Genomic DNA, 22,047 nt, shown 5'->3' on the forward strand with positions numbered 1-22,047 from the left:
TCGTATCCCATTCACGTGGATCGATGCTCATGATGTCAGTCACTGGATTGTCTGGTCCAGACTCGATTATTTACAGACCGCCGTCTTAAAGCTGGAATGTTACGTTAAACAAACAAACAAAGAAACAGGCAAAATACATTTGGAGTTACCCCGAGAATGTGAAAATATCGGGGGGCCCTATTGCTTCCTTGCCGCCATGATATACCAGGCTTCAAACTCACAATACTTATTCCTCTCGTTTTCAGGGAGAACGCTGTCACGGCAATAAGTGATGGTAAAACCAGCCTCTGTCCACACCTTCTCAACCTCCCCCTTCGAGATATGGAGAGACTTGAACTCTTCCTCCCCTACGAAATAAGTGGTATCACCCAACACTGCATACACTACCACGTGACCTCCTTGTCGAACTAGGGAAGCTATGCGTTTCACACATGTTTTGTAGCTGGAGCTGTCTTCACAGATGGCTTCCAGACAAAGTGATGTTGTGACGACATCAAAGGGTCGGAAGTAAGCTGGTTCAAGTGGCTCTTCCTTGAACAGGTCACATGGCAAAATTCCATCTATCTTGCTCCTAATTTTGTTTTCACGACTGGTCAATGATTCCCTACAAATGTAAAGAGAACATAGGGGTCAAGAAAAATAGCCATTGATTGACCACATTTGATGACCACCTTCCATATGTAACATCGTCCCTAGCATGCATGCTTTTCACAAAAGGGTATCATCTTTAACACGTGTATAATCAACTACTGAGTGAGTGAGTGAGTGATGTTTAACGCCGCATTGAACAGCGTGGTAGCTTGACTTCGATTTGGTTTTGGTTTGGTTTGTTGTAAAACACCGCGCACTCAGCAATATTCCAGCTATAAGACGGCGGTATGTAAATAATCGAGTCTGGACCAGACAATCCAGTGATTGACATCATAAGCATCGATCCACACAATTGGGATACGATGACATGCATCAACCAAGTCCGCGAGCCTGACCACCCGATCCCGTTAATCACCTCTTCTGACAAGCATAGTCGCCTTTTACGGCAAGCATGGGTTGCTGAAGACCTATCCTACCCCGGATCTTCACGGGTCTACTTACTCGGATTTCTCTAGATCGATCACATACTCCAAGAAAGGGTTGAATTTGTCCGTCAGTTCACCACTGACCCATTCTTTGAGGACTCTTCGACAGTGAGGCAAGAAGTCACTCAAGTAGACGCTGTCACAGTGCTCGGACGCGCTGATTACACTCAGGATAGATGGGCCTGTTCCGATGTCCAGAAATCTTTTCCCGGTTATTTTCCCTAGTTCAAAGTAAACTGAGAGCCACATGACCTCACACGGAATAAGGTATTTGATTTCATTAGGCATTTAGTGATGAAATACTACATCTGGAAATATAAAATCAATTACATGACTCGTTGAATAGCATGATGTTACACTTGAAATAACAAACTTTGCCAGGACAACTTTCAGCCTGCTTCAATGACGTGATGGTTTTCTGAGGAACGTCATGAAAATCCGATGAAAAATATATATAAAATCTGATATTTGCATTTTCTTGCAAAATAACATGTTTATGTGACTAGCACCCATCCCCTTTCCCCATAGTGTCCATAGAGTAACGTGTAATTATTTGATTGGAGCTGACACAGATCTTCCAACAGAAGTCTCCCGAAGGCTTTCTTTGTTTGTTTAACGCCGCACTCCAATATTCCAGCTATGTGGCGGCAGTCTGTAAATAATGGAGTCTGGACCAGACAATCGAGTGATGGAATTCATGTGCATTGATCTACACAATTGGGATACGATGACATGAGCGAGCCTGACCACCTGATCCCATTAGTCGCCTCTCACGACACGCATAGTCGAGCACGGGTATGGTGCTGACAAACCTAAAACATAATCGGGGCGAACCTGGATGCGAACCCACAATCATAGGTTTCTGGCGTGCCCAAGGGACGCAACTCTGCACAGCGAATCGCGGCGCCTTAGACGACTGGGCCACCCGTGCCAAAGCATGTATAGCCAGTTTGGTAAAACCCATCGATATGATAGGGGTGGTACAACTGACCATTATAATCATAGTAGGCCATGTTGGGTGTAGGCGATATGAGGGCAAGCCGGGTAATTAGCCTTTTAAATCAAATGTTCTTCAGACAATGGTTGTCGTAGATCAGTCGCTATGACAGTACCTTGCACAGTAAATAACTGAGAGCGATTTGTGGGGATTGTGTCTTTGTAATTTATGTGGCTATTTCTATATAAGGCGTGTACATAGTCCATAGTGTCGAAGTATTCTTCTGGTTTTCTCTCATAGGCAATAACAGAGGGAAAAGATCTTTATTTCGAAACGAAAGTTTATACGTTACAAATTACCACAGTGATGTCAATGCAGAGGCTTCAGCAACCCATGCTTTCCCTGAAAGGCGACTATGCTTGTCTTAAGAGGCGACTTACAGGATCGGGTGGTCAGGCTCGCGGACCTGGTTGATGCATGTCATGATATTCCAATTGCGTTGATCGATGCTCATGATGTCAATCTGACCGCCGTCATATAGCTGGAATATTGCTAAGTGTGGTGTAAAACAACAAACATGACATCACGATGCAGAGTCGGTCCTACCTTTGTTGAACACTTCATGGAAGGACTTCAGCATGAAAGGTATCATATCCCCTGCCGCTATGTCGCTTCTCAAGCTGCCGTAGTACATCTCCAGGTAAACCTCCGCGTCAAATGCCTCTTCGTAGGCATTGTTACCAAACCTCGGGCTCTTCGTAGACAAGGTGTCTGTACATTGAATCAAATCCATCTTCAAGCTGGAAACCAACAAACAGAAACGTTATTAATGGCTTTTCTATGACATGTTTACTCTTTTTGTATGAGGAATTTATAGAGGGGGGAATATTGGAACTTACTCCTCCATCCTCAGTGTATGGTCTGTTATTTCCTTTTTGAGGAATAATATTGGTCGCGGTATATGGAGGTATAAACGTATCAGCTGGTGGACACACTGTAAAACCACGAGAAAACATTATCAGTAGCTGATGGAAAGTAGGTCATACATCTGTGCAGTGAGCGGGTATGGTTTCACGCCGCTTTTAGCAATATTCCAGCAATATCACACGGGGTACGCCAGAAATGGGCTTCACAAATTGTACGCATGTCGGGAATTGAACCCGGGTCTTCGGCATGACGAGCGAACGCTTTAACCACTAGGCTCCCCAACCGCCCCACATCTGTGGAGTAAATTGCTAATTGCCACATAACTTTGTTCGACGAGGTGGGGTGAAATGGGGTTTAACGTCGCGTCCAAGATTATTGCACTTATATAGCGACGTGCATGTACGTGTGTGTGTTTGTGTGGCTGCTTGTACTAGTCCGGACTGATGCCGATTTATAGTGCTAGCTCACTGAAATACCATGCCGCAGTTTAACATGAATATCCCACTCAGACACAGTATACTGATTCCGAGCCGACCAGTCCTTGTTTTAGCCCCTTAATGCAGAGTGGGTAACACTCTTTTAACGTCTTTTGGTATGACGCGTCATGGGATCGAACCTCGGACCTTCCGCTCTCCGGGCGGACGCTCTACCACTTGACTACGGAGGCGGTCCATATTACGGATTGATATGACTGTGTGTTAGGTTTCTTAATGCTGAATTATTTTATTCTGGGTAATTTGCTTCTGCTACAAGCGCTATAAACATTTCTACATCAAAATATATGAATATTAACACAAAAAGCGCTGCGTGTGAAGATAAATTTATATACGTTTGGAAAGGGTAAAAGATTTCAACACCTTTTTACATGGTAACATTTAAATAGACTCATTCAAACGATAGGATCATATGACACTAAGAATTGAAAGCATTACAAAATGTGTTTCGTATAATCGAAAGTACAGAATGGTATTTAGAAAAGTATTTGTTGATTTCTGTTAATAGTCAAGACCTCAGTGTCAATTCAGTAGCTTCACCACTATATATCTCGACATAAATTATTCTCTATTGTTCCAACCGTCTATTATTTCCGATGAACAATTTTAGCCAAACACCTGTGGCTGAAACCCCATAGCATCATGACGTAAACGCCAGTACGATCCCACGCAAAGCATTTACTATTTCATTATGTTGCTGCCTATTTGTTATTCCATGAAATGAACTAACGATTTTATGAGTGAGTTGGGTTTAGCGCCGCTTTTAACAGTATTCCAGTTATATCACGGCGTGTCAGCTTCATGTGGGAGGAAAGCCCGAAGTGATGCAGGTCTCAGACGTTTACCACTTCGGTGAAACCCACGAGCACGGGTATGGTGCTGACATACCTAGAAACATAATTGGGGCTAACCGGGATTCGAACCCACAATCATAGGTTGGTGGCGTGCCCAAGAGACGCAACTCTGCACAGCGAATCGCGGCGCCTTAGACGACTGTCTCAAAACGAAGTGGCAAATTCAGTTTTCTAGTATTTCCGACAGTACTTCAGATGCATTCATCCAGTCCAAATACTGTGCCAGAATTAACAGGATAATACGTGAGAACCGTTTGTTGGGACTCCCTGGTTGGTATTGGCATTGTTTGACCTACATGGTGCGACTTGCCACGACTGTTTTCTAGTGTTCTAGTGATGTCTTGTTGGAAAAGTAACGGGCTGAAGTAAATATGTGCATTTGAGTTAGGCGTGATCGAGATTATGCAAACTATATTCCGAAAAACAGGAAAATAACGCTTACCAATTAATTTCGATGATCCATCGATTGTAACTGTAACCGGTCCGCACTACAAAGTCCTGATCACTTAGTCATAGTATTTTTAACTACTCTCACTGCTGCAAGTTCAATTCAACTCTTCACTTTGTAATATATATATATAAAAAAAGGAAAATATATAATATGTGTCGGGAACGCAACATGGCAACGCAATGTTATTTATGTCATGAGTTAATAAACCGACGGCAAAACGAAGCTTTACCAAAATTTTAATAACGGGATCGGGTGGTCAGGCTCGCTGACTTGAACAACAAACAAACAAACTTGACACTTCCTCTTCTAGAAGACCTGGTACTTGAGAGTGTGCTATGGCGTTTAGTGTACCAAGGCATGAGTACATTTTAATGTAAATTGTATGAGTGGCGGGTGCAACCGGTAGAGAAGGACGCGCCCACCCTTTTCGCGAACACCTTGTGTCATAACTGATGTTCAGTAATCCATTCATATATAGTTTTGGAATCTGTTTGCACGATTAGAACCAAGACTGATAATTCTCCGGCGTTGACGTTTAATACTTGGGACAGCCGACTTGAATTAAACTTCGAGTCGGAGGTTGCCCGATTTGATCAGGACCGGGTAACTGTCGTCGATATATAACGGTTCTAAATTGAACACAAACTACCAGACAACGCCAAACCCCATACAGCCGGAATCGTACAGAACATCCTTGCAGAAAACAACGTCAACGTGTTGCCGTGGCCTGCTCGCTGCTCCTTAGAACACCTCTGGGATGTCATGGATCAACGTGTTCGACAGCGACCACATCCTCCAAACTAATCCTGCCCTCCAAGAAGAATGGCGACGTATCCCACATGACATCAGACGACTGTCTTTTTTGTGCGCCGGAGTGTTTTTGCGTGTCTTAAAGCCGGGGGTATACACGTTGTTAATGTGACATGTCATCGACTTTAGCGATTTTAAATGTGTGCGCCCTTTGTCCATTCCGTTGAGAGCACCTGAAATCGGGCAACTGCTATGCCAATATCGGATGCTGTATGACTGTCTTTTTAAATGTTGATTTCGTTGAGATTGATTTTTTCAATACATTCTACTTCATACATCTATCTTTTGTAGTGTTTAAACTAAAATGATTGAAAACTATGTTTGTTTGTTGTTTGATGCCGCACTCAGCAAAATTCCAGCTATATGACGGCGGTCTGTAAATAAACGAGTCTGGACCAGAATCCAGGGTTTGACATTATGTGCATCGATCCACGTAATTGGGATCGATGACATGCATCAAACCAAGTCAGCGAGCCTGACCATCCGATCCCGTTAGTCGCCTCTTACGACAAGCATAGTCGCCATTTACGGCAAGCATGGGTTGCTAAAGACCAAGTCTACCCCGGATCATTCCTAAACCTATACGGCATGTTATTTTTATTATTTATCTTTGCCCGAGACCGACCACAGCGCGTAATTTCTGGACAAATGGTTTTCCAGAACCAAAATGGGATGCGTTATGCACATTTACATAGTTTTACAGGTCGTGGGGTGTCCCGACTGATTGGAGGCAATGGCGTTAACTGACTATCAAAGTCCATGCCAGTTTCCACCCTTGCCGAACTAGGCTGGACTAACGATTTTGCAGCTTTTACAACTTCTTCAGAGACAAGTTTCTTTAAAAAGCGTTTTGGCGTTTAAATACTCACTACAATATTCATTATCATTCGTAATGATTTATTATCCGAAACATGTCTTGAAGGGCATATTTGGTACGTTTCAGTTTCTCACATTCCCCAGCAAACCACTGTGGCTGGTGTTGTGTAGTTTGTTGACAATGACATGAGGTGGTTGTGCTTCATGATTGTCCCATAATTGATATAAAACTATTTTAGATAGGTCTTGTTACATTTCTACAGTAGAGTCTAAATGTGTGTTTAACATATTATCAAATAATGTTGAAAATGGTCAATGCAATTATTAATAAAGTTTACAAGCTCACCCCACGTGCTTCGTCTCCCTGAAATCTGTCTGTGCTGTGAGATGCGCATGCAGCACGAGCGCCTGTGGGATGTGCTTGTTCACGTGATACATCACGTGACAAGACTAAGTCGACTGTCAAGGGAAGACGATCAGATTCTGTTCTGGTTACAATTTTAAAGTTTTTGAATAATTCATATATAGAAGAGGACACAGTACAATAATCTACAACACTTCTACCTTGATGGCCAATGAACGTAAAATCCCCTTCTACGTCTAGTCCTGATCTACCACTTAATACATGCATGTTCATGTTTACAAACAGAACGAGTAACTGTTTAAATCGAGTATTAATAATACTGTCTTTGGACCTTCTGGGAATAAGTTATCATATTCATAGTTTGACTCATCAATTGGGAGATCATCGACGGAGTTGTCTTCCATAGAACCATGTCCTGCTTCAAAACGAGCATGCATATCACCAAAAATATTTACTCCAGTACGTAACCGCCTCCGTGGCCCGGAGAGCGGAAGGTCCGGGGTTCGATCCCCGGCTACGTCATACCAAAAGACGTTTAAGGGTGATACTTGTTGTTACCCTGCCTGGCGCTCGGCATTAAGGGGCTAAAACAAGGACTGGTCAGCTCGGAGTCAGTATACTGTGTCTGAGTTGGGTATTCATGGTAAACTGCGGCATGGTATCAGTGGGCTAGCGCTATAAATCGGCATCAGTCCGGACTAGTACAAGCAGACACACACACACACACACACGCACACACACACACACGCACGCACGCACGCACGCACGCGCGCGTACATGCACGTCGTTATAAAAGTGCAATAATCTTGGACGCAACGTTAAAACCCATTTCACCTCACCTCACCTCACCTCACCTCACCTCACCTCACCTATTACAGTACCTGCATGTTCATTACAAGGTGTATACAGTTTTGTCTCTAAGAGTTCTATACCAGTGCAGTCTTGCAGATTAGCCGCTACTGTTGTATCTGTCACACATACAAATCCCAGTGTAATGGAAGACCTTGGCCGTACATTTGTTAGGAAGAAGAAAACACAATCGGTCCATTCACTGTGTACTCGTCTGAACAGCTGGTTGACAGACTTCCTTATATATACGGCGAAACCAACGCTACATCTGCCCACAGTACATGTGCGCTCTCGAACCCTGGTGACAGGGATGGTCTGGAAAATATGTTCAAAATCTGTGGTGTATTTGGTTCAAGGTTCTATTAAGGTAATGATATCGAGGGTTTTACAAAAATATCATTTTTGAGTTTTGACTTGGTTGATGCATGTGATCGTATCCCAACTGCGTAGATCGACGCTCATAATGCCAATCACTGGATTGTCTGGTCTGGCACGATTATTTACAGACCGCTGTCATTTAGCTCGAATATTGCTTATTGCGGCGTTAAACAACAAACAAACAAAAAACAAGTCATGTTTTCGCATATTGCAGTGTTGCGATCTCTAGCAACTTATGGGGCGGTGCATCTTCCCGAGGCAAGGGAGTTAACTGACTTTAAAAGTCCAGTTTCCACCCTTGCCGAACTAATCAGGAATTTCTTGGCTCGATCGGAGCGCCACCAGTGGCTATTACGAGTTATGTCCCTTCTATGTCCCTCCTATTGACCAATCAGATTCCACCTCTCATATCACTTGCATTTGCTTCAAACATAATAGCGGCGCCAAGTCAAGACGATCTGATTGACAATCAAAATCTATGTTGTGATAAAACGGGTCTTACTTTGCGAAGTGCGCCAAATCAGGTGAGCACCTTCATTAACAACATGAAAATAGTTGGTAAATATATGCTGACGCCGAGTTAACGGTACACATTCTTTGCAAAACCTGCAAATGACCGAAATCTGCACAGCAGTTTACGAACTGGATGTCGATTTCGTTACGCGATTTTGATTGGATATGCATAGACTCGTTAGTCCTGCCAAAATATAACTCCATAATTCCAGCCTAGTTCGGCAAGGGTGGAAACCGGACATATAGCCAGTTAACTCCCTTGCCTCGGGAAGATGGGGGCGGTGGCGTAGCCTAGCGGTTACACCGTTCGCTTTTTTCGCAGAAGAACCGGTTCATTCCCTACACGTGAAGCCCATTTCTGGTGTTCCCCGTCGTAATATTGGGGGAATATCGTTAAAAGCTGAATAAACCCAAACTCACTCACGCACTCTTGCAGGTTACGGACAGAGGGAGATTAAACCCGTGCTCATTGGCTGCAAGTGGTAAACGTCTACGACCTGCCTCAATTTTTCAGTTCAAGGTGGCGTTAAAATCCCAAATCACTCATAACATATTATTGTATCGTATGAACATGGTGTATGTTGTGTTTTTTCCGTCCGAACATTCTCTAATGTGTGCAGATCTTGGTGCGGCGTAAGGCAACAAAGAAAGAAAAGAAAAAAGAGGATCTTGGTTGTAGTAAATATTCAAACAAGGACTTGGCTGGAGTGGAGAAGGATTCCATGTGAACAGTACTTGAAGAAACATAATTACAGTTGCAGATTTATTTATTATGTATCTTTGGATGCATTATATTTTATTGGTTTACGGATCGTTTTCTGAACAAATAGGTTCGCTGTTTTCACAATGGAACAACCCGTAGCTCTGTGTAGAGACACCTCAAAATCAGAACCGTTTATAGAGAGCAGCACAGAGATACGTTTACCGCAGCTAGGTCGAGATTAAATATTGAGATACATCTTTTACTTTCAGTGTTCCCTTACCAGCATGGATTGGAAATATGAAACAAATAAAGAGTCAAATAAAATGTTCAGGGGGATGAAAAGTAAAATTATTACTTTCATTAACGGCCAACTTTGGAGGTTGCTGAAGTTGGTAACGATACTCAGAGGTTACAAAAAAGATTTAAAAAATTTCAATTGTATTTTTAAACATTTGAGAAATGTTTGGTCGTTGGATCCGTAAACCAAGAAATTATTTTAAAACAACAACTAATGGTCATTATGTAAAAGTACATTACAGTGGAGGGGGTGCTCTCATGAGTGGTGGAGGGGTTCGCATTCTGTGTGCGATTTGTGGGGGATCGTCATTGTCTCCCCTTTCAAGTGCAGGTGGCGTTTTAACTTCATGAAGGGGTGGAGGGACTTTCATTCTGTGTGCGTTGGGTGGGGTCCCGTGGTGGTCTACCCTCGCGAGTCCAGGTGGCGCTTTCACTTCATGGTTCGGAAGCGGTGGAGGCGTGCGTATCACGTGGGTTTCGTGAAGAGGGGGAGGGGTTGGGAAGATCATGGCGGGGGCCAAGTTCTCATCGTCACCCTCGGGCAGGTCGGAGCTCTGGACAGGAGGGGGTGGGGCGTTCCTGGGGTAGAGCTGATTGCTCATGTATTGATACAGCATGAACTCGTCAAGCCAGAAGGATTTCACCGAGTTGCACAGCTTGTCAACAGCGGGGCCGACGGACTGACGGAATTGCTTCTTGTCCCGTGGGGTCAGAAGAACAGTAGCGGTCTGTGGATAAAAATAAATATCTTAATTTTTTTTTAAATTTTTTAAATTATTTTTTTATCTCTAATTTTTTTAAACCATTTTATTTAGTATTGCAACCTTCAAAACAACATTACTTACTCATCGAGTACCTGAGTAACATAGGTCCCGGTTACGTCAGTTAGTCATCAGAGTCCGGACCCGAGAAGATCCGGGGTAAATTAGGTCTTCAGCAACCCATGCTTGCCGTTAAAGGCGACTATGCATGTCGTAAGATGCTATTAACGGGATCGGGTGGTCAGACTCGCTGACTTAGATGATGCATGTCATCGTATTCCAATTGCGTGGATCAATCCTCACGATGTCAATCACTGGATGGTCTGGTCCAGACTCGATTATTTACAGACCGTCGTCATATAGCTGGAATATTGCTGAGTGCGGCGTTAAACAACAAACCAACATTAGTGTCCGGGGCGATCAAACTGGTATTGGGATGGAGAAACCACATTCCACCAGACATTTCGCCCTCAGAAGTTTCAAATCACAATAACTACTTCTGGATGATTATCATTCTCATTAAAACAGATCTAAGTTATCGCTACCGCTAAACAAAGAACTTAGGACATCCCATTACGGGTCACGTCAGAACGAACTTTCATCCGACCAATCAGTGGTCGCTTCCCAGATCAGGAAAGTAACATTTGGAATGTGTTTTCCAATCATGCAGCCTCGAAAAGGTTAACACGGGGTATTCCGAATGACAGTTACGGACAGTACAACTGATTCCGACAAGATCATCGTCTATCGCTCGCTTCAATGAGATAAACATCTGAATGGAAGAGACTTTGCATAGCCCATGGGAAGTACTGCCATACAATCTAGGCCATCTATTACACATTCCAGAATGTTCTTTTGTCCAGTTTTTAAATTTGGAATCCAGAACTTTCTCAAAGTATATTTCAAAGTGTTGTCTGAAATGGAAGTCGCCAGTTGGAAACTAGTACCGTAAAGCTCGAGAAAGCTGCTTTCTGATTCGCTAATGTCGACTTCATGTTAGTCACTTCATTGTTAGGTCAAAGTTTGCGAAAGGTCGTTCTGACGTGACCCGTAATGGCATGTCCTCCTTCATTCGGTAGTCTAGATCGTGTACTTTGTGTACCCCTCTGATACGTGCAAATTGGCCAGCTCCCATGGACGAAAGCTATGAATACACAATGCCTTTTAGAAAGTGGTCAGATGTATCAAATGTTATATTTGGGATAACACTTTCAAAGAATTTGATTTGAATGTTTACTTTAAGAAACTACGAAAGTGTTATCCAAAAAGCAACATTTGTTACATATGACCTCTTTGTAAAAGGGATTGCAGTGTGAAATACGATATGAACAAAAAAAAAACAATCAAACAAACCTTAGTCCTGGTATAGAAGTGCCTCTGTACTCGCGGTATAATGAGGGGTTTCATGTACTTGTAGATAAAACACGCTTCAAGATCCGGGTCTTTTAAGGCAGTGATTCCATGAGGACCCTGCAAGTATTAGATTTTATACAAAACCAAAGAAATGTGAAAGCGCATCAAAATACTGTGTTTCAAAAACTTTTATTCGTGACCACTCGTGTAATTCCGGAATAATCTTGCAGATTACCGAAATCATTCGTCACCATTCGCCCCTTTCCGTAACCTGCAAGAAGACTCGTCCCCCTATCGATAAATGATATGTGCAAAAATACGACAAACCAATCAGAATGCGCGCATGATTTCAAGTTCTTCGTCAAAGAATCCCTCAGAAATAATTTTTGATTTTACATATGTCTTGCATCTAAAAATATACCCAAGACACAGTTAAATGTGGTCAATCATACTGTATAATTCCGCATGTCCCGATGTGCTTCAAATTGCATCTGAAATATATATAATATATGGGGAAATATATGTTAACCATAAGCCACGAGTTGACAATTGTTTTAGGTATGCTCGTTTGCGCTAAGACGGAACCCGGTCGCAAAAGTCGCTATTCGCTATTGTCCGCTCTATTTTAATGAAAAAGCTCAGTTAACCCTGTTTTGTGAAGGGCGATGGGGTGATATTGTTGGAATATTTCTGAAAGCGGCGTAAAACCATATTCACTCGCTCACTGTATCGTAAAAGACAGGTCGACTCGTTTAATGATTTTACCGACACAGAGAAATACGGTTTTATTTTGTCCTACGCGTTTTTAGGCACTATTACAGCCAAACCTGCTCTTTTACTTAAACGAGTAGAATCTTACACACCACCGCTAGTTCCCTTTCTACATACATATATTGTGTTAGCATGTCTATTTTATTATTGTATACTTAGAATATACTACAGTTTTACTTATTTTCTGTATGTTAGGTTACAAATAGTCTCTCAAGAGGGGCTCATTACAATTCTAAAAACCGTGTATTTTTTAGCATGATGTTTATATAAATTGTAATTAGGAAAGACTTTAACAAACTCTCTGTCTGTCTATGAAGAAAGAGAATTCCATTGATACCTTTTAGGTCAGCCTCTTGGTATGGCCTTTTAGGTGGAAAATTACTTGAGCTAGTGTAATGACAGGTAAATACATAAAGATTACGTATAGTACTTGAATTGTCTATACCACGTTGGAATGGCGCCGGTTGTGATAAATGGGGATATTTCTGTTAGTCAAAAACTGGAATATAGCGTGTGTGATATTTATAATAGTTTTCCAATAGAGTATTTCAACAACTATAATCTTCTGACAGATTGAAGTGTAACTGTTATTCGTGGACTACATTAATTTCTCCCTCTACACGATAACGTCAGCTGGCGAAGTCTATAGTAGAGGCATAACTAACGCCCCCCTGCCTTTATCTAGTTTATGGGATAAAAGTCAACACAGACACCGAGAATGGAGTTGAGATAACGCACGGGTATTCATGGGGTACCTGTGGGCCACATAAAGCAGGTAACATAGCGTTGGGTACTAGGCTCGCTTAAACTGCTATGTCAGCATTATATATTAGACTACAACAGTCAAGCGCACGTGTTGGGTATTTGTAAATGACACAGAACGGAGATCTCGGTAAGGCTTCACGACGCTATTGTAGTCGTAGTGATGAAAACGGTTTCTTTTAACATGGCCAGCACCCCACGCTATTCATGGACGTAAGGGAGAATTATATATGTACGTTACCAATCCTCAACACACACCCTGAACCCGCACCCCATTCTCCACTGCCCATACATACTCCATAGATCCCACATCCAACACCCTCTCCCCACCCTCCACTCCCCATACCGTACTCCATAGATCCCCACATCACACCCACACCCCACCCTCCTCTGCCCATACTGTACTCCATAGATCCCCGTCTCACACCCTCACCCCACCCTCCACTGCCCATACCGTACTCCATAGATCCCCACCTCACACACACACCCCACCCTCCACTGCCCATACAGTACTCCACAGATCCCCACCTCACACACACACACCCCACCCTCCACTGCCCATACAGTACTCCACAGATCCCCACCTACCACCCACACCCCATCTCCACTGCCCATACCGTAGTCCATAGATCCCCACCTTACACCCTCACCCCACCCTCCACTGCCCATACCGTACTCCATAGAACCCCACCTCACACCCTCACCCCACCCTCCACTGCCCATACCGTACTCCATAGAACCCCACCTCACACCCTCACCCCACCCTCCACTGCCCATACTGTACTCCACAGATCCCTACCTCACACCCTCACCCCACCCTCCACTGCCCATACCGTACTCCACAGATCCCCACCTCACACCCTCACCCCACCCTCCACTGCCCATACAGTACTCCATAGATCCCCACCTCACACCCACACCTCACCCTCCACTGCCCATACCGTACCCCATAGATCCCCACCTCACACCCACACCCCACCCTCCACTGCCCATACAGTACTGCACAGATCCCCACCTCACACCCACACCCCACCCTCCACTGCCCATACCGTACTCCACAGATCCCCACCTCACACCCACAGCCTCACCCTCCACTGCCCATACCGTACCCCATAGATCCCCACCTCACACCCACACCCCACCCTCCACTGCCCATACAGTACTCCACAGATCCCCACCTCACACCCACACCTCACCCTCCACTGCCCATACCGTACTCCATAGATCCCCACCTCACACCCACACCCCACCCTCTACTGCCCATACCGTACTCCACAGATCCCCACCTCACACCCACAGCCTCACCCTCCACTGCCCATACCGTACCCCATAGATCCCCACCTCACACCCACACCCCACCCTCCACTGCCCATACAGTACTCCATAGATCCCCACCTCACACCCACACCCCACCCTCTACTGCCCATACCGTACTCCACAGATCCCCACCTCACACCATCACCCCACCCTCCCCTCCGCTGCCCATACCGTACTCCATAGATCCCCAACTCACACCCTCACCCCACCCTCCACTGCCCATACCGTACCCCATAGATCCCCACCTCACACCCACACCCCACCCTCCACTGCCCATACAGTACTCCACAGATCCCCACCTCACACCCACACCTCACCCTCCACTGCCCATACCGTACTCCACAGATCCCCACCTCACACCCACACCCCACCCTCTACTGCCCATACCGTACTCCACAGATCCCCACCTCACACCATCACCCCACCCTCCCCTCCGCTGCCCATACCGTACTCCATAGATCCCCAACTCACACCCTCACCCCACCCTCCACTGCCCATACCGTACCCCATAGATCCCCACCTCACACCCTCACCCCACCCTCCACTGCCCATACCGTACTCCACAGATCCCCACCTCACACCCACACCTCACCCTCCACTGCCCATACCGTACTCCATAGATCCCCACCTCACACCATCACCCCACCCTCCACTGCCCATACCGTACTCCATAGATCCCCACCTCACACCCACACCCCACCCTCCACTGCCCATACAGTACTCCACAGATCCCCACCTCACACCCACACCTCACCCTCCACTGCCCATACCGTACTCCATAGATCCCCACCTCACACCATCACCCCACCCTCCACTGCCCATACCGTACTCCATAGATCCCCACCTCACACCATCACCCCACCCTCCCCTCCGCTGCCCATACCGTACTCCATAGATCCCCACCTCACACCCTCACCCCACCCTCCACTGCCCATACCGTACTCCATAGATCACCACCTCACACCCACACCGCACCTCCACTGCTCATACCGTACTCCATGGATCCCCACCTCACACCCTCACCTCACCCTCCACTGCCCAGATGTACTCCATAGATCACCACCTCACACCCACACCGCACCTCCACTGCCCATACCGTACTCCATAGATCCCTGTCTCACACCCTCACCCCACCCTCCACTGCCCATACAGTACTCCATAGATCACCACCTCACACCCACACCGCACCTCCACTGCCCATACCGTACTCCATGGATCCCCACCTCACACCCTCACCTCACCCTCCACTGCCCAGATGTACTCCATAGATCACCACCTCACACCCACACCGCACCTCCACTGCCCATACCGTACTCCATAGATCACCACCTCACACCCTCACCCCACCCTCCACTGCCCATACCGTACTCCATAGATCACCACCTCACACCCACACCGCACCTCCACTGCCCATACCTTACTCCATGGATCCCCACCTCACACCCTCACCCCACCCTCCACTGCCCATACCGTACTCCATAGATCGCCACCTCACACCCACACCCACACCCCACCCTCCACTGCACATACCGTACTCCATAGAACCCCACCTCGAACCCACACCCCTCCCTCCACTGCCCATACTGTACCTCATAGATCCCCACTTCACACCCACACCCCACCCTCCACTGTCCATACTGTACTCCATAGAACCCCACCTCGAACCCACACCCCTCCCTCCACTGCCCATACTGTACCTCATAGATCCCCACTTCACACCCACACCCCACCCTCCACTGTCCATACCGTACTCCATAGAACCCCACCTCGAACCCACACCCCTCCCTCCACTGCCCATACCGTACTCCATAGATCACCACCTCACACCCTCACCCCACCCTCCACTGCCCATACCGTACTCAATAGATCCCCATCTCACACCCACACCCCACACTCCACTGCCCATACCGTTATCGAAAGATCCCCACACCACACCCTACACCCAAAACTCCACTGTCTTATACCGTACTCCATATATTCCTACCTCACAGCTCCAACCCAAACCAAACCCAACAAACCCAAACCCTCACTTACTCTCACAGATCCCCACCCTAACCATCACAACGCTTACACAGTCCGACCCCCGACTCACCACATCCGGGTCGCTGACTTCATGGCTGATGTAATTCCTGTCACCCTCGTCCAGCTGGATGTTGGGCAGCCTCGGTCTGGCCCACTGGACTTTTGGGGCTCGGAAACACTGAAACAATCACCATGTCACATGACAAGAGATGACACGGGGCTCGTGCTCTGCAGGAATCACCTGTGCTAGATTCCTCTGTGCGAGATCATCTGTTTCTGAATCACCTGTACTAGATTCACCTGTGCCAGACACACCTGTGCCTTAATCACCTGTGCTAGATTCACCTGTGCCAGACATACCTGCGCTAGAATCACCTGTGGTGTGTTCACCTGTGTTACACACCTGTACTAGATTTACCTATACTAGATTCACATACCAGATTCACCAGCGCCAGAGTCACCTGTGATAGATCCTGTGCTAGAAACAGCTGTGCTGAAATCACCTGTGCTGGAATCATAGGTGCTAGATTCATACATGTTCATACATTCATACACCTGACCTAGATCCACATCTGCTAGAATCACGTGTGCTAGAAACATCTGTGCTGAAATCACCTGTGATAGAATCACCTATGCTAGAATCATCTGTGCTAGATCAACCTGTGCTAGAATCATCTGTGCTAGATTCACCTCTGATAGAATCGCATGTGCTAGATTCACATGTGAGGGACTTACCCGTGCTAGATTTAACTGTAATGGATTCACCTGTGCTCCAATCACCTGAGCCAGTATAATTTTATGACAGCTTGTTCCCTCAAGTTAGTGTATGGATGAGTGAGTGAGTGAGTATGGTTTTACGCCGCTTTTAGCAATATTCCAGCAATATCACGGCGGGGGACACCAGAAATGGGCTTCACACATTGTACCCAAGTCGGGAATCGAACCCGGGTCTTCGGCGTGACGAGCGAACGCTTTAACCACTAGGCTACCCGACCGCCCCAGTGTATGGATGAAACAGTATGATATTATTTATCCAAGGTTTACCTATAATACCACATTTGGTCCGACTCCTATCATTACGGATGGTACTAATCCCAGTAAAGTCTAATGATGACTAAATGTTTGGAGACTCGACTCATTGTCATGGAACAACGTCCTTTGTGTGTATACTCAGATGCAAAAGTAACTGTGATATCATAATTATAGGTGAGGTGAGGTGAAATAGTGTTTAACGTCGTGTCCAAGATTATTGCACTTATATAGCGACGTGCATAATGACTATAATGGCTTTAACAACACACACACACCAAGACAGACGAGTGCAGATTAATGCCGGCATTTAGATGTATCATAGAAAGTCACAACTCACATTGTCCCCCCTTTCCAGCCTGCTGAACATATGATCGGAAATGAAAATAACTTTTTGTTTGTTTGTTTGTTGTTTAACGCCGTACTCAGCAATATTCAAGCTGTAAATAATCGAGTCTCGGACAGAGAATCCAGTGACTGACATCATGAGGATCGATCCACGCAATTGGGATCGATGACATGCATCAACCAAGTCAGCGAGCCTGGCCACCCGATCCCGTTAGTCGCCTCTTACGACAAGCAAAGTCGCCTTTTATGGCATAGTCGCCTTTTACGGCAAGCATGCGTAATTACTACATGGTTTACTTAAATCTGTGTAAAAAGCTCCACATATGCTAGAATAAGAATTTTCAAATTCGTTAATCCGTTTTCAACTCAATCAAACATCAGAACACTTAAAATCTTCAGGGAACAAGAAAGGCGTTTGGGTTACTGTGTTGCCAAAACTTATTACAGTAAACTACGGTTATAACGAACTCAAAGGTACCACCAATTTTAGTTCGTTTTTACCGTAGTTCGTTATAAGCATATATATACAGCATATATACAGCAAATGGACGGGACCAAAAATAGTTCGTTATAAGCGTGTTCGTCATAAACGTAGTTTACTGTATATGATAACACCGCCAAATCCCGACTGTCTCTAAATTGTTCTCCAAACATTTCTCTACGTTATGTTAGTCCAAACAATTGTTAGTAGTACACTGCCGGCCAAAAGAAAGTATACACCTAAAAATTCATTTGACCCTAAAATTACAAACGTTATCAGACGTTACTACGATGAAAATATCACCATCGAATAACCATTTCTAGTTTGTTTTATTATTAGCCACCATCAAACATGGCTTTATTCTTTCTTTGCCAGACAGTTTATGGACGTGGTTACTGATTATGTACCAGACACTACAGGCCAATTTACTTCATTCACCCGACCCCTGTACCGCGTTACGAACACACAATCCAAACCCATGTCCATCCACATAGAAGTACTACACATCGAAGGAAATCTAAGTGCTACACTCAGTGAGCAAATTCAACTGAAGTCAAGATCATAATTATCACTTAAATAATCCTTGACAATATTTCTCTGCATCTGATCGCTGTCAAAGATCTGTTTTCTAGTATTCAAACCCATGTCCATCCACATTAAAGTGCTACACTCAATGAGTAAATTCAACTGAAGTCAAGATCATTATTATCACTTAAATAATCATGGACAATATTCCCCTGCATTTGATCGCTGTCAAAGATCTGTTTTCTGGTAATGCTGTTGTAAACAAAAGCGTTAATCCCTTTCCAGAATCAGAAGAAAATTGCAAGTCCATGGCAAGATTCCGACCATTATCATAAGCAGTGTTTATGAGTCGATATTTTATGGTGATGACACCGGGTGCTCACGAAAAGGTGAGGGTATCATGCCCCACCGGTGGCACCCGTCACAAGCACAGGTTAAGTGTTGACCTGATAAGTGTTGATCACGTTTGACCTAGGTCAATTAACTTTAACAATCAACAGTAACAGCGTTTAAGTAACATTTAGTTTTTGTTGTTGTTATGTTTGCTAAAACGCTTAGGCTAAGGAATGTTTTGTTTGTTTGTTTGCTTGTTTGTTGTTTAACGCCGCGCTCAGCAATATTCCAGCTATATGACGGCGGTCTGTGAATAATCGAGTCTGGACCAGACAATCCAGTGATTAATATCAAGAGCATCGATCCGCGCAATTGGGATCAATGACATGCATCAACCAAGTCAGCGAGCCTGGCCACCCGATCCCGTTTGTCGCCTTTTACGACAAGCATAGTCGCCTTTTACGGAAAGCATGGGTTCCTGAAGACCTATTCTACCCCGGATCTTCACGGGTCCTAAGGAATGTAAGTTATTGCAGCATCTGCTGTTTCTTCTAAACCTACGTTACAAATACGCCGACACGGGGTAGGAATATAGCCTTTATTCCCAGTTCTGTTACATTTTGCCACAACACAATGAATAGTAGGTAGGCAGATATATGTCCAACAATGTTGAGCAAACCAAATAACACCTACAATAAACCAAATGCACCAACTGGAAATGACGTCATATACCATGCTCAAGTCCTGTGACGTAATACTCTTGTGTGTAGACAAATCTATATGTTATTGAGGCGTAAGCGAGTGTTGTGTGACACTGCACTATTCCGGTCACATCGTGCGGTGTGTACATAATTGAGTCTGGGACCAGACAACCCAGTGGTTGATAGAATGTGCAACAACCTACCCCGCCCCCTCACGATGGCATCCAGTGAATACATTGAATACATTGGACGGACAGGAGATACCCTGAGAGCGAGAGTGAGACTCCACCGACAACAAATACGGGACCCTCTTGCCGATATATCCCACTCAGTCAACACATCGATCAATGTGCCGGGGATAAGCACCAAATTTTGCGGTGTTCCCGTTTTACAAATGTGAAAATGATGCACCGAGAAGGGTAAAAGACAACTATTTTATTGATACATTCAAGCAAAAATTAATCGGCCTCAAATAATTGAATTATTTTATACAATTATTGTTTATTGTACATTTTCCTGCCACTACAATACTTATTTCTGTAGTTCTGTATGTGACGTCAAAATAGCGTAACGGTTTAAACGTTCTCTTGAAAAACACGTAGCGCTAAGATCGCTTTGTGAAACGGAGCCCTCATCTAGTCGGTTGGGACCAAGGAAACATACCCGAGTAACTGTCAGGCTGGGCGGTGTCAACAGTTATAGTCAATATTAATATATATCCCCACTGTTAGACTTTGACAAAATATTCTTTAGTGGAAATTATTTGAAAAATATACCAAAACTCCTTGTAATCGCTTTGCATGATCGAATATATTCGCTGTTGTTAATGCAATTCGACATCCTCCGTCGCCGGCTGATTCTTACAGTGCCTGAAAAAAAGCTTCTTTTTTTTGCGGGGCCCTAAACGAGTGTTTTATAGATCGTTTACACGTTGTGAGAAAAAAATTGATTGGCATAATATGAAATATAGAGCCCTGAACAAGGATATAAACATATTTCTCTTGTTTTTCAGTTAGTTAGTTTTCACCAAAGTGATTATTTTAACATGAACATCGTTACATGTAACCGAGGTAATATTACACTGCCGGGCAAAAGAAAGCATACACTTGAAAATTGGATTTTAACACAAAATTACAAACGTTATCAAAACGTTACTAGGCTCAAATCAGTCGCCGAAACAGTTGAGTATTATATATCTTCAAATCATAAAATGCGGGCTCGAGAGCCCCACTGACAAATATATTTACCGACTCAATGTGCGTCAAGCCAAGTCCAAGTGTATACATTAACTGAAGTGTAGATTTAAGATTTTGTAGGCATAAATGATTGACAACCTAGTTTCCATTAGCTAAAACTAATCGATCTTTCAAACATAAAAGTAAGGTCACAGATATGTTTCAAGTGAGAATATAAAACGACATCGCAGACCCAAACAATAAAACATCAGTGAACGGGACTTTTCAAAGTATATGTAATATATAACGAACATTTATACGAAAATTCATTCCCATCGTCGCTCGTAGTCGCAAGTCTGATTTAAGCATCCCTTTATCAGGACAATCGAGACTGGTTATGCTCTGGCATTGACGCTTCACATTCATCTGCTACTTCATAACCTATGTTGTATAGCAACCCACAAATTCAAAAGAGACACTGTCTCAGTTTCACACACGTCACCAATGGCACCAATGGCATCAATGGCACCAATGGCGTTAATTCCAACGTCCGGAACCGCCAAACCAAGTCGCTCAAACTACAAACGTTACATACCCCAACATGCGCCACCAGCACAAGCAGCGCAAACACACCGCGTAGCATTATGTATGTTGTCCGTCGTATCGCCAAACTACACCGGTATTTCCCGTTTCGTCCCGTTAAGTCGCTTTTATACCCCCACACTCATTAATTATAATGTGTCGGTATGAAGTAACCAACAGGGGTACGTCCCTCCCACTGTAGCTATCCTGTCAAAAGACGCCATAGCTTCTAATACAGTTATATTTTTTTGGTAACCCGATTTCTTTTTAAACGTGTTAATTATTGATTCTGCCTTCAAAAATGAAATAAATTACATCGCTTATTGGCAGTTTACAAGGGGTCTTTATTGTCGATGTTTCAGGATAAAAAGAGGCGACTAAATGGATAGGTTGGCAAGAACGATGATTGCGTACTATC

At 44.6% G+C, this 22,047-nt stretch overlaps 2 protein-coding genes across 3 annotated transcripts; both read right to left on the bottom strand.

Moving 5' to 3' along the window:
- LOC124121134 (indolethylamine N-methyltransferase-like) lies at window positions 1–6,832 on the bottom strand. Of its 2 annotated transcripts, none has more exons than XM_046484118.2 (4): window positions 6,712–6,832; window positions 2,620–2,813; window positions 1,093–1,297; window positions 1–604 (listed from the first exon to the last, which is right to left on the bottom strand). In XM_046484118.2, exons 1-4 carry the CDS (start codon window positions 6,801–6,803, stop codon window positions 178–180), a joined length of 918 nt encoding a protein of 305 aa, XP_046340074.1. In that variant the 5' UTR covers window positions 6,804–6,832; the 3' UTR covers window positions 1–177. The 2 variants fall into 2 exon arrangements, with proteins under 2 accessions (XP_046340074.1, XP_046340073.1); XM_046484117.2 differs by having other exon boundaries at window positions 1,093–1,312.
- A 2,386-nt stretch (window positions 6,833–9,218) lies between these two features.
- LOC124121119 lies at window positions 9,219–21,801 on the bottom strand. The gene is made up of 4 exons (XM_046484098.2): window positions 21,643–21,801; window positions 16,526–16,633; window positions 11,584–11,700; window positions 9,219–10,197 (listed from the first exon to the last, which is right to left on the bottom strand). Exons 1-4 carry the CDS (start codon window positions 21,688–21,690, stop codon window positions 9,706–9,708), a joined length of 765 nt encoding a protein of 254 aa, XP_046340054.2. The 5' UTR covers window positions 21,691–21,801; the 3' UTR covers window positions 9,219–9,705.
- Window positions 21,802–22,047: the final 246 nt, after the last annotated feature.

The sequence above is a fragment of the Haliotis rufescens genome, unplaced genomic scaffold (genome assembly GCF_023055435.1).
Source record: "Haliotis rufescens isolate VD_foot unplaced genomic scaffold, xgHalRufe1.0.p SCAF_8, whole genome shotgun sequence".
Classification (NCBI taxonomy): Eukaryota; Metazoa; Mollusca; class Gastropoda; order Lepetellida; family Haliotidae; genus Haliotis; species Haliotis rufescens.

Excerpts from the sequence above, each read along its gene's own strand:
- LOC124121119 (XM_046484098.2), bottom strand. The coding sequence starts at position 21,690 with ATGCTACGCGGTGTGTTTGCGCTGCTTGTGCTGGTGGCGCATGTTGGG. Across the intron at positions 11,701-16,525 it reads AAGTCAGCGACCCGGATGTG|GGTCCTCATGGAATCACTGC; the intron begins GTGAGTCGGGGG and ends TAATACTTGCAG. Across the intron at positions 10,198-11,583 it reads ACTTCTATACCAGGACTAAG|ACCGCTACTGTTCTTCTGAC; the intron begins GTTTGTTTGATT and ends TTTTATCCACAG.
- LOC124121134 (XM_046484117.2), bottom strand. The coding sequence starts at position 6,803 with ATGTATCACGTGAACAAGCACATCCCACAGGCGCTCGTGCTGCATGCG. Across the intron at positions 2,814-6,711 it reads AGGGAGACGAAGCACGTGGG|CTTGAAGATGGATTTGATTC; the intron begins GTGAGCTTGTAA and ends GTTGGTTTCCAG. Across the intron at positions 1,313-2,619 it reads CCATGAAGTGTTCAACAAAG|TTTACTTTGAACTAGGGAAA; the intron begins GTAGGACCGACT and ends TGTGGCTCTCAG.